The following is a 12922-nucleotide window of genomic DNA, read 5'->3' as shown; positions in this document are numbered from 1 at the left end:
ATTTTTGTTAGACTAGTATATATTATATTAAAAAAATAATATATATATTTAAATTTTTCTTCTTTTAAATATTAAGAAAAAAATTGGAAATGAACTAAAATTCACAATTATTATTTATATTGCGTATATATGCAATTATTTTAAGAGCAAGCACAAAGTAGTAATGATTTGTTATATAATATATACTTATGTATATTTTATTCACATTATTAAGAAGGCTCAACATCTTTTAATCATCTTTTAGAAATTTATATTTTTATACAATTTTTTGGGTACGTAATCTGAAGACATGTTAACTAAATTTATATGTATATTACTATTACTATTTTTCTTTTAACTATTGCAGTTAAAATTAAATACTATATATATCAAAGATACATTATTTTTGTTGATGCTATAAAATATTAAATAAAATGAAACGGAAACCAATTATAAACCTACAAGAACATTTACCTAGTAGTAAAAATCATGAAAATAAACCCAACAAGCAGCCCAATAAAAAGGCCTACGTATATGCCCAATAAACAACACATACTTCCGTGAATTCAACGTTGAAGGCACCACCCTAACCCCAATTCACCAGAATCAGAATCGTCGACCTCTTTGTTCATATCATAAGCTCCAGTGATTGTCGTAAGTACTCCGCCTTCTCTTCTCCGATTCACACGTTTGATTTTGTGCATCATTGAATTGAAACTCCGTGTGCTTCTATCCTGTTTCGTTGTTATTTATTGATTGATTCTGAAATTGACAGTTAGAGAGAGATATGGCTCCTGTCGGTAAACCGAAGAAAACGGTGAAAGAAACTTCTACTGTACACCGTCCGACTAGTAAGCCTTCTGTCGGAGCTAAAAGAGGTAGGGATGATGGGGATGGTAAACCGAAGAAAACGGTGAAAGAAACTTCTACTGTACACCGTCCGACTAGTAAGGCTTCTCTCGGAGCTAAAAGTGGTAGGGATGATGGGGATGGTAAACAGAAGAAAACGGTGAAAGAAACTTCTATTGTACACCGTCCGCCTGATGAGAAACTCACTACTGAACAAATTCATGAATATTATAGACAGTTCTTCGGCAGTCAGGTTCTTTTAAATTCACCACACGCTTCTTTTTTTTTTGATAATCTCATAATTTAACTCTTTAGGGTTTTTTTTATCTTTATGTTGTTTACAGGGATTCATTGTTCCTGACTATGGAGGTAGATTGTGTGGCGGAGTTGGACCCTATTCGATGACTGATAAGTATAGGCAGAAACTTGTGAAGGATATGATTCAGAAAAGCTTGCGAATCTACAATCGCAAAAATGTTGTGTCTATGATGGTTTTTGCTTTATTGTGTTTTATTTATGTCTATAATCTCATTCACTAATGATTATTTTTATTGTTGTTATTACTATGTAGAAGGTGAATTTTGAGTTTGATAAGCTTGTCAGCGTTAATGCTGGTGCTGTTGCTGGCCGTATGTTTTACATTACTTTCAATGCACGCTCTGGTGATGATGCACCTCAAACCTTTTACAGCAAAGTATGGAAAACATTCAATGATTATATCAAAGTCCAGTTCTGTGTGATTGGTAATGCGCAGGTACCATCATCATTTATCCATATTTTGGGTGTATCTTGGCATTTTAATTTGTTTATTCTAATTATGACTTTGTTGTTTGTGTGTGTGGATACATTTTTACTTTGATAGTATGGTTTTGCTTTGTGATTACTTTATCATAAGGTTCTTAGATTGTGACTCATAATTATCTGTGATTGTTAAGTTCCTTGCATGAGTAATCATAGCTACTGCCTATCATAAATCATCAAAACTATTAATGATATTGTATCTATTTTTTTCTTGTCAAGATGAAGATATTTCATTTGATTTTAGCTTCATGTTCCTTGTATATATATTGATAATTGGCTTCAAGTATTTCATAGTTTTGATTGAGTATTGTATTTAAACATTTCTCCTTATATTTCATGTGGTTGCGGTAGTCTATTTTTTTCATTGATTATTTGCATTGGAGTTAATGTAGATTCTCTTTTAATGTATTTATTCAGGAAGCTGGTACATCTCAGGAAGCTGGTACATCTCAGGATGCTGGTACATCTCAGGTTGTTGGTACATCTCAGGATGCTGGTACATCTCAGGATGCTGGTACATCTCAGGCCTAAGTTATGGAATCCGAGTTTAGGTTCATGTTCTATTTGTGTGTTTATGGTTTCTTTGGTAAACCGAAGAAAACGGTGAAAGAAACTTCTACTGTACACCGTCCGACTAGTAAGGCTTCTGTCGGAGCTAAAAGAGGTAGGGATGATGGGGATGGTAAACCGAAGAAAACGGTGAAAGAAACTTCTATTGTACACCGTCCGCCTGATGAGAAACTCACTGATGAACAAATTCATGAATATTATAGACAGTTCTTCGGCAGTCAGGTTCTTTTAAATTCACCACACGCTTTTTTTTTTTGATAATCTCATAATTTAACTCTTTAGGGTTTTTTATCTTTATGTTGTTTACAGGGATTCATTGTTCCTGACTATGGAGGTAGATTGTGTGGCGGAGTTGGACCCTATTCGATGACTGATAAGTATAGGCAGAAACTTGTGAAGGATATGATTCAGAAAAGCTTGCGAATCTACAATCGCAAAAATGTTGTGTCTATGATGGTTTTTGCTTTATTGTGTTTTATTTATGTCTATAATCTCATTCACTAATGATTATTTTTATTGTTGTTATTACTATGTAGAAGGTGAATTTTGAGTTTGATAAGCTTGTCAGCGTTAATGCTGGTGCTGTTGCTGGCCGTATGTTTTACATTACTTTCAATGCACGCTCTGGTGATGATGCACCTCAAACCTTTTACAGCAAAGTATGGAAAACATTCAATGGTTATATCAAAGTCCAGTTCTGTGTGATTGGTAATGCGCAGGTACCATCATCATTTATCCATATTTTGGGTGTATCTTGGCATTTTAATTTGTTTATTCTAATTATGACTTTGTTGTTTGTGTGTGTGGATACATTTTTACTTTGATAGTATGGTTTTGCTTTGTGATTACTTTATCATAAGGTTTGCTTATATTGTGACTCATAATTATTTATGATTGTTTAGTTCCTTGCATGAGTCATCATAGCTACTGCCTGTCATAAATCATCAAAACTATTAATGATATTGTATCTATTTTTTTCTTGTCAAGATGAAGATATTTCATTTGATTTTAGCTTCATGTTCCTTGTATATATATTGATAATTGGTTTCTAGTATTTCATAGTTTTGATTGAGTATTGTATTTAAACATTTCTCCTTATATTTCATGTGGTTGCGGTAGTCTATTTTTTTCATTGATTATTTGCATTGGAGTTAATGTAGATTCTCTTTTAATGTATTTATTCAGGAAGCTGGTACATCTCAGGAAGCTGGTACATCTCAGGATGCTGGTACATCTCAGGTTGTTGGTACATCTCAGGATGCTGGTACATCTCAGGATGCTGGTACATCTCAGGCCTAAGTTATGGAATCCGAGTTTAGGTTCATGTTCTATTTGTGTGTTTATGGTTTCTTTACGAAGGAAAACTCTGATGTTATATAATTTCAATACTCATGAAATAGTGCAGTGTGTATTAGCACAATGATAGACATAACTGACATCTGATGAGCACTGTTTACAGATATTATGGAATTTGTTAGTGTTCTAGCTTCTAGCATTAACTTAGCTCCATTAATATAATTTTCGATTTGTGAATGGTGGTTTTAGACTGGAAGTGCTTCAAAAAAAATTTTTCAGAATATCAATTGACAATGTTCTGTGTTGTTTCAATAAAATAAATGACCCTAAAATTGAACATCGACATTGAACATCGACAAGTTTTACTAGCCGCGAATTGTCAACTTTGAAAAATTTGAGCTTCTTCATAGTCTATAAATATTATATTTGATCATTCGGAAGTGTTTTAAATCAGTAAATCTTTTCATCCTATCACAATTTACATTAAATTGTTGTACCGGTCCTATAATAGTTTAACATGAGACATGATATTATTAAATGTATTTATTATGTTTAATCAAATTTTTTGCTTAAGAGACTAAAACAACAACAAAAACTTATTTATAAATACACAATATTTCACCTACATTTTTTTTTACTAAGTATAATATTTTTTTATTGCATAAACTAATGTAATCTCTACTAAATTCGATTAGTTCACATATCATACATAAATCACAAAAATGATAAAACATGACGTATGTCTAGTGGTAACTAAATCATACAACAATTAGGTTGATTTGAAAAAAATGGAATTTGGTGGATAGAGTTAGTTACCACTAGAATAAATAATAAGGTTAGATTAGGGTATAATTTATGTTTTAGTATTTTGTGATTTGTGTATGATGTGTGATCTAATAATTGAATTTTATAGAGATTTCATTAATTTATACTAAAATTTAGAGATTTTTAATAAATTTATAAGTTTTTTTTTTTATTGTGTTAGAACTTGATGAGATGGGATAAACTAAAACAACTGTGATAGTTTTATTAAGTTTGTTTTTTAGATTTCTAACCATTATTATGTTTTTAACTATTTTGTCTTCATGTGATATAAGAGTGGACCTAAATTAAAATACACATTGGGAGAAAAATTTACAAAATAATTTATTGAGTACATGCAAAATCACTCAGTCTATTATTATATTAAAATTTAGAAACGAGAAAAATTTATAAAATAATTCATTGAGTACATACAAAATCACTTAGATATTTTGACTATAAGTATATTAAAATTTAGAGAGCTTAAGAGTTTTGACTATAAGTATTTATTTCTTTTCTATAATATTTTTAACCATACATACATAACTATAAATTTTAAATAATATATTATTTTATAATTTATATTAGTGTTTTGGTGACGTTACTTAGGAATATAGACCAGACTTATATAATGGTACATGACTATAGGTTAGGAGACTTAAAAATTACTTAGTTGAATGAAAATACTGACAGAGATCAAAATAAGAGGAATTGCATTAATCCCAAGGATTATTATGGTTCCAAATAATGATAACATTCCAATCAAGTTTTAGAGAAAATAATTTCCATTGATAGTGTCCTTTGGTATGATAATCAACAAGATTCAAGGATATATGCTGAAAATCGTGGATCTATACTTATCGAGATTGATTTTTATACACGGACAGTTATATGTGACACTTTTAAAAGTTAAGAGCAAGCAAAAAATAAAGGTTTTAATTCAGAATTATGAGGGATCTCTGAGAATTGTACGATTAATATTAAGTATAGAGAAGTTTTTGATAAATAGAAATGATCAGGTACAGTTTAATCAATTAGCATTTTTAGACAATATTTCTCCTGATTCAATCCGAAAATACGTCCCATCAACAAAAAAAATACTGTTTGATTAAAGTTTTTGACATAAAAATAATATTTTGTGTCACAAATATTTTTTAAAAAATAAAATAAAAAAATAAATAGGTCAATCCGTTAAACTCATTGAACTGGCTATAAACAATTCAAACTGAAAATTTATGGCCATAATTAAAGCAAGCTTAAACAGTCGAATCTAAATAAGTCAAGTTAGCCCGTTTAACGACCCTACAAATAATCAATTAGTTTGTGAATGAAAACAGTTTTTCTTTTAAAACAATCAGTTATTTTATGGAGAGACAAAAGTTTGGTTTTCTTCTAGTGAATTAATCAATTAATTTTATTACTTATCCATTCAACAAATTAACTCTATCCATTCATTTCTAACTTAAAATAATCAATTTTTTATGTATATAATTGATTTAGTAAGATTCTAATTGACTTAATCGAATTTAAAAGATGCTACGATTATATTATATCATTAGATTTTCTATATTTATATCTAAAATTTTAATATTTTTTTTTACAATATATTTTAGTTCGACTTTATTCACATTTTAAACAAAAATAGAAATAACTCTTAAGTGAATATTTTTTTATCTTCTATATCTCCCGATCAGAATTTAATCTAGACAACATAAAAATTGAAACACACTAAATATCAAAGAAGAAAACTATATCAGCAAAGGTTGTGAATTGAATCTAGTTCAGTTCAAATTGATTGCCTTTTTCTTTGAACAAATCATCATATATAGAGCTTGTTGATAATTTCCTTTAATGTATAAATCATTTCCCTAATTGTTGTAGTAGTCGTTCGTTGCACTCACTAAGGAGATAGCCATTAACTTAATTGAAAATAACTTCCTTTTTTGACTTGATTACAATGTGTAGCAACTTTTCTATCATAAAGCAATCTGATCATTGTTATGCACATAATAAGAAACATTAATTATATTTATCATCACAAGAATTAATATTTAAATCTTGACTCAACAAAATATACAACAAACATATTAAACAAATAAAAAATATTTACTTTTTATAAAATGTATTTTAATTAATTATCTTAATATATATTCTAAAGATATGTATGAGTTAAATCTTAATAATAATAATAAATCTCAAAAAAAAATTATATTAAATATGTTAGACTTATTTAGTACTAAGTGGCAAGAAGTAACGAAGTTTGATGTAATAAAAATTTGGGAAATGATGCTGTGGGATGAAAATATGTTAAATCGGAGGGTGCCTCAAGTGGTTTAGTGTTAATTTGGGATGAAATAATATTTAGGGGAGTTTTGGTTATGTGTTGAAAGGGTCTTATTAAAAATAATTTTAATAATAATTTTTTTGGTGTATGTGGCTTATACAAGAGAAGAGAAATTTGATGTGTGGGACAAATTGAGTTATATTGCAGGATTATATCGGTCTCTATGGGAGACTTCAACGAGATTGTGCAGGTGAGGGGGAGAAAAGATATTGTCAGATTAACAGAGTTTTAGTAAGAATTTGATACAACAAGATATGCAACTGGAGGATAGGGGTGCACATGGATCGGGTAAAGCCGGGTTTGATGTGACCCAGATTCGACCCGGAATATACACGGGTCTATTTATTGGACCCGAACCCGACCCTAGACCCGATGAAACCAATACACTTTCGGGCCACAATTATACCGGGTGAAAACCAGGTGAAAACCGGGTCGTTAACATTACATTAAGTTGATACCTTCTTATAAACTAGCATGTAAAAATATCCAAATTTCCAAGACTCCAACCATTATTTGACATGGTAAAATTCACTTAGAAAAATATAACAAGAACCAACCCTTCTTCAAAATTAAAGCATAACCACAATCAATACTAATATTGTCTAATAACACCAAATATTTAAATTAATACAAATAACACAATATTATACATTAGTCTAAAGTCTTATGCATTCTAAACATAAAACATTAACTTATAGTCTTATAATGACTAATAACACAAAATATTAAGATTTATAATACTTAAATTTCACATAAGAATAGCCATGATCCATTACTAATAATACAAAATATTAATTGTATGATGACCGGGCCACTGGGCCTACTTTGGGTGACCTGAACTATGACCCGGACCCGACCCGAAATAACCGGGTCTATTTTTGAGACCCTTATCCGGCCCTAAACCTAATGAAATCACACCAAATTAGCTCCTAAAGTGTTCGGGTCCGGGTCGGGTCTTCGAGTCGAGTCGGGCCATGTGCACTCCTATTGGAGGACTTATACTTAGCGATCTTACAATAGATTTGACAGAATTTTAGTAAGAGTGAAGTGATTGAAAATGTTTTTATGAGTATAAAATTAGGAATACACTATAAAAAAGAAGAGCACAAAAAATAATTAATGAGTCTTTTTGTAATTTTTTTTAATTTTTTTCTTTGTTTATTATTACTCTTGCTTCACTTGTTATATTGAACTCTATTATTTAAAAAAATAATAATAATTAATAAGCTCATTGAAAATATTCGGAAGTATTTTTTTTATTCCTCCTTTTTTATTTCATTTTTCTTTGCCGAATTGTTGTATGAAATCTGAAGGGATTAGCTGGCGATTAATTATTTAATCATGTCTAGTTTGTATATTTATTGTTTGGACTGCTCAAGGACCAGTATATCCTTGGCTTTTGATCAAATAAATAAAATTCATATATCTTCATTAGTGGGTAGTGACGACGGGAATCTCATCTTGCTTGAGCAACTAATCAACTTATTAGGAATGTAGGAATAAAATTGGATTTGTCTTAACTTAGACTTAATTTTAAATATACATTAGTTTTATTTTTTAGGCTCTAATTTAATTCTTAAATTTAATGAAATTTAAATATTTTTAGATCACAATTATACCAAATTTAAATTGGATGAAAATTGAACTTTTAAAATTTTAATAATAATTTATAAAAATAATTATTTATAAAAAAATTTATTTATGATGTTCTTATTTGTAAAAAAAAATTTGTTATCAACTGGACCCGACCCTAAATAATGACTAAGCCTATTTTTAAGACTTTTATTCAACCAAAAATTCGATAAAATTATACTAAATTAATCTCTAAAATATTCAGATTCAAACTGAATCATTAGACCGGACTGAATAATGTACACCCTACAGGCTACAACTCATATTATTATTTTAATTTTGTTGTGATGTTTAGTTGGGAGGATAGGGGTAATTGGCTTTGGTTTTTGCGTCAACACGTTTTGGAAAAGCATAAATTTGTGGCCTGGCTATGTCTTCGAAAGGCTCTTTCTACTGCTGCATTTCGTTTTAGGAAGGGCATTTCGCACACGGATAGCTGTCCACGATATTTCTCAGATCAGGAATCGATTTTACCTTGTATTCGGGATTGTCCAAAAACCCAACTAGTTTGGCAAGCTTTAGAGATCTCCGGTCAACCAGTGGATTTGATGAGTTGGTTCTTACATAATAGCAAACAGCGCCCCTTTAGATTCTTTTCTGGTCTCTGGTGGATTTGGCGTTCGAGGAATAACGAGATCTTTCATCCTCATGAGCATTGGACCACAGACAAGGTGATTGGTATGGCTTTGTCCTTGGAAAAGGAGCTCCGAAATATTTTTGAGTTGCAACAACTGTCTATTCCCTCAACCATTAGTGGCTCTTGGATTCCCCCTCATTGGGTACCTTTAAGATTAATTGTGATGTTAGCTATCCTGACAGTGGTGCTCGAGTTGGTTTTGCTTGTGTTAGCAGAGATTGGAAGGAAAAGTGGCAATGAGGTTGTCTGGGAACAATTGAGAGCCATAGCATTTTGCAAAGAGGGTTGTTTGCTATTTAGAGAGGCTTTTTTTTTAGCATGGGACTAGGAATAAAGAGACATTATATGTGAGACAGATTGTGTGGAGGCTTTTACTATTGTCAATAATTTACAAAATTGCTCTGGATTTATTGATCATTTAGTGTTAAAAATCTGAGATATCATGTCTTGGAAATGGCGTGCTGATCTTTGGTTGACCTTGAGAGATGTAAATACAGTAGTAGACATCATGGCAAAGACCGTAATGAGGACCCTTTCTCCCCAAATTGAGTTTCCGTTGCCTTGAAAGGAGTTTGAAAATAGTATTCAGCGGGACTGTCTTTATTAAGCAGTTTCTTTTTTTGTTCTCTTTTAGTTTTTGTTTATTTTCTTTTAAGTCACCCAAAAAAATTTTAATTTTGTTGCATAACAGTCAACTTCAAAAGATATATAATAATGAAAATTGGAATTAAAAAATTGTTTAAGAATATAATTTATTTTCATTGTGTTTATCTTTAAAATATATCAGCCGTTTTGGGTTTTTTATTTAAATAAAAAATTATTATTTTATTTTTTATTCAAAAATACGAAATATTTCATGATCTTGTACATTATTAATTCAGTAAAATACATACAAATATTTAATTAGTGAAATATGAATAACTTATTACATTGACATTTCATTTTCATGATTGTAAATTAATAAATTTAAAATATAAATATCTAAAATTAATAAAAATATAAATCTAATTTTTATATTTTAGTTTAAATTAAAGAATGTTATAATTTTACAAACTTACAAAATTAAAATAGAATAATTAATAAACAGATAAATACTTTTTTGCGGCGCCTCTGAAAATGATAATTAACAAATTGGGGGAGGAAAATGTGAAATGAGCAAACTGAGAGGACCAAATGTAAATTAAGTAATTAACTGAAAAATAAAAGGCTTCTAATAATATAGTTGAGGATTTCTGTGGGATTAGGGTTTAATTCGAACTGATTCAGCGCACACTGTAATCAAATACCTAACCCTAGAGGCTCGAAAAATTTTCCCGAATCTTCTGTATTTGTGAGTTCATCAATCAGCAATTGAAAATGTCGAAGAAGAACAACCTCGCTAAGAGAAAGAAGCAGTACGAATTCGATCTCCAAAGTACTGTCTGCCACTCTCTCCTCTGCAAAAATTTCCCAATTCTTTTTTGCCAATTTTGAAAATTCAAGCTTTCGTGTTCTAATTGTTCTGTTGTTGCGGTAAATTCACTTTCAGGAGAGAAGCAGGAGAAGCTGAAGAAAGAACAGAAGCTCAACGCAAAGAAAAACAAGATGAAAGTAAGTTTCCCCTTTCAATTTCTCAATTCCTTTTTTATTTTCTATTTTTTGTGTAAGAAAGTTAGGAATGTATGTTTTGAGCTTACTGTACCTTTATAGATTCCAACTTTGATAATTTGATGTAAAAGGTTCTTTCTCTTTTTGGTGAGTGTGGAAAAGTGATTATCCTACTTACCACTATGATATGAAGTTTTGTTAAGTGAGGATACTGCATCAAATTTGCTTTCTCTATGTGATTCCACTGTTGCATTAGCAAAGGTGTTTGACTCAACTACCATTATCTCATAACTAATGCAAACACAAACATCTAATTGGCTTATAAAACTCTCTTACATTGTCATTGCATAGCAATTAAACTCGTGTGTAGCTGTTTATTGTGGGTGTGTGTTAACTCTCTGTTGGGAAATATTTACAGGTTGATGGTGGCAAGAAGAAGGGTGGAAGTGGATTTCAAGTGGGGAAGAGAAAGCTGAAGACCAAGTTGACAGCAGTAGCTAAAGCTAAAGCTACACAGGCGATGGAGCTTGATAAATGAGGTTTGACTTCATTTTTGTGATTTTAGGTGATGTATTTAACCTTGATGGATCACAGAGTTGTTGACGTTCGATAATCCTTTCTTTTTTTCTGCTTTCCACATAAGGTTGTGACTTGCAAGCTCTGTATATTAGGCAGACTGATTTCATTGTAATAGTTGTCTCTCTTCTACAATTTTGTCTCTAATCACCATCTATGAACTTTATAATACAGTCTAAGAATTTCCATTTACATATTAATATTCATTGATAACAAATTATGCTCGTATATTCAACTTTGTTGTGGTAGTTGTCTCTCCTCTGTAACTTTGCCTCTAATCATCTATGAACTTTATACAATTTACAGATCTATCTTTTCATCTTATTATTGATAAAAGACAATTTACACTCGTGTCGTCACACGCTGCCTATATAGTGTTTGTTGGATAAATTAGTTGTTGATAGGAAGAAAGCTTAGCTTTTTGTTTACTTGATGCGGTATATACTTAGTACTAGCACCGAGTGAAGTTCATTATTATAGGATCTTGTGAGGTGTAATTGATTTATTAATGTCCTTCTATGCCATCTAAGTCTGCATATGTGCATCTTGAGCATCAAATATTTGCATATTGTCCTTGATTCCGATGTCTTAAGAATGGTAATGAGTTTGTTGATGTAAGTGCTGTCAAAAATGATTGGTCGTGAGTAATGCTGAATCTGAGAAAGATTTTGGGAGACTAATGCTTGTGAGTACTTAAGAATGATAGAAAACCGAAAATTGCAGTGTTTTTTCACATCCTGTTTTTGTGTAGAGTAAAGTATTGTTTTTGTCCCCAACGTTTGGGGTAAATATCAAAATTGTCCCTAACGTTTCAATCGTCCTATTTACGTCCCTAACGTTTTAAAATTGACTCAATGTTGTCCTGCCGTTAGGAATCCGTTAATAAAATTAACGGCTGGACAAAATTGAGACGATTTTGAAACGTTAAGGACGTAAATAGGACTAAAACGTTAGGGACAAAAACGATACATAGAAATAAATTTCAATTTTATTCTTCAATAATATCAATTTTTTATTATACATAGTATTCAATTATTTTTAATCATTTACACTTAATCACCTTATTTTCATTCTAAATAAATTATTTTTTTATAATTTTACGCTTAAAGTAATATAATTTTTTTATAAATAAATAAATTTTATACTTTCATTCTAAATAAATAATGTAATTTTACTTTCATTACTTAATCACATTACTTATATTTTTTTATAGTTTTACACTTTCATTCTAATCACATTACATTATTTATTTAGAATAAAAGTGTAAAATTTATTTATTTATAAAAAATACATTACTTTAAGTGTAAAATTAAAAAAATAAATTTATTTAGAATGAAAATAAGGTGATTAAGTGTAAATATGATTAAAAATAATTGAATACTATGTACAGTAACAAATTGATATTATTGAAGAATAAAATTAAAATTTATTTCTATGTATCGTTTTTGTCCCCAACGTTTTAGTCCTATTTACGTCCCTAACGTTTTAAAATCGTCTCAATTTTGTCCCGCCGTTAATTTTATTAACGGATCCCTAACGGCAGGACAACATTGAGTCAATTTTAAAACGTTAGGACGTAAATAGGACGATTGAAACGTTAGGGACAATTTTGAGATTTACCCCAAACGTTGGGAACAAAAACAATACTTTACTCTTTGTGTAAAAGTATTTCTTCACATCCTTTGTTTTTAATTGTGATTGGAAGAAATAAGCCCAAAATTGTATAGTATAGGTGGCCCAACCAGCAAAGCTTTCACCAAATTAAAAAAAAAGGGGGGTAAGGTAACATAATAGAAATTAGAAAGAATTCAATACCAAAACAAAAAGAACTTAGAAAGAATGTTTCTGAA

General features: G+C 30.2%; 2 protein-coding genes across 11 annotated transcripts in view; both read left to right on the top strand.

Moving 5' to 3' along the window:
• Positions 1 to 4194, top strand: part of LOC107472295 (uncharacterized) — a 25580-nt gene extending 21386 nt beyond the window's left edge. For 2 of the 10 annotated variants that reach the window (XM_052256928.1, XM_021134634.2), the window contains exon 6: positions 3519 to 3718. Coding sequence is in view for 7 of the 10 variants with exons in the window: in XM_021134630.2 (XP_020990289.2) it covers positions 767 to 931; positions 2272 to 2421; positions 2509 to 2640; positions 2736 to 2918; positions 3385 to 3498 (744 nt within the window). In the remaining 3 variants the exon portion in view is untranslated. Of the gene's footprint in view, positions 1 to 754; positions 1082 to 1172; positions 1305 to 1399; positions 1583 to 2046; positions 2198 to 2271; positions 2422 to 2508; positions 2641 to 2735; positions 2919 to 3384; positions 3719 to 4116 lie in introns of those variants that run through there. The other 8 variants (XM_052256925.1, XM_021134630.2, XM_052256924.1 and 5 more) reach the window with 8 other exon arrangements.
• Positions 4195 to 10148: 5954 nt separating this feature from the next.
• Positions 10149 to 11289, top strand: LOC107472318 (uncharacterized). The gene is made up of 3 exons (XM_016091847.3): positions 10149 to 10323; positions 10438 to 10499; positions 10915 to 11289. Exons 1-3 carry the CDS (start codon positions 10266 to 10268, stop codon positions 11032 to 11034), a joined length of 240 nt encoding a protein of 79 aa, XP_015947333.1. The 5' UTR covers positions 10149 to 10265; the 3' UTR covers positions 11035 to 11289.
• The last annotated feature ends 1633 nt before the right edge of the window (positions 11290 to 12922 follow it).

The sequence above is a fragment of the Arachis duranensis genome, chromosome 2 (genome assembly GCF_000817695.3).
Source record: "Arachis duranensis cultivar V14167 chromosome 2, aradu.V14167.gnm2.J7QH, whole genome shotgun sequence".
Classification (NCBI taxonomy): domain Eukaryota; kingdom Viridiplantae; phylum Streptophyta; class Magnoliopsida; order Fabales; family Fabaceae; genus Arachis; species Arachis duranensis.
The sequence above is the reverse complement of the archived record's forward strand: the minus strand, read 5'-3'. Positions and strand labels throughout refer to the sequence as shown.

Coding starts and splice junctions, on each gene's coding strand:
- LOC107472318 (XM_016091847.3), top strand. CDS start 10,266: ATGTCGAAGAAGAACAACCTCGCTAAGAGAAAGAAGCAGTACGAATTC. Junction 10,324..10,437: donor GTACGAATTCGATCTCCAAA/GTACTGTCTGCC, acceptor ATTCACTTTCAG/GAGAGAAGCAGGAGAAGCTG. Junction 10,500..10,914: donor CAAAGAAAAACAAGATGAAA/GTAAGTTTCCCC, acceptor AAATATTTACAG/GTTGATGGTGGCAAGAAGAA.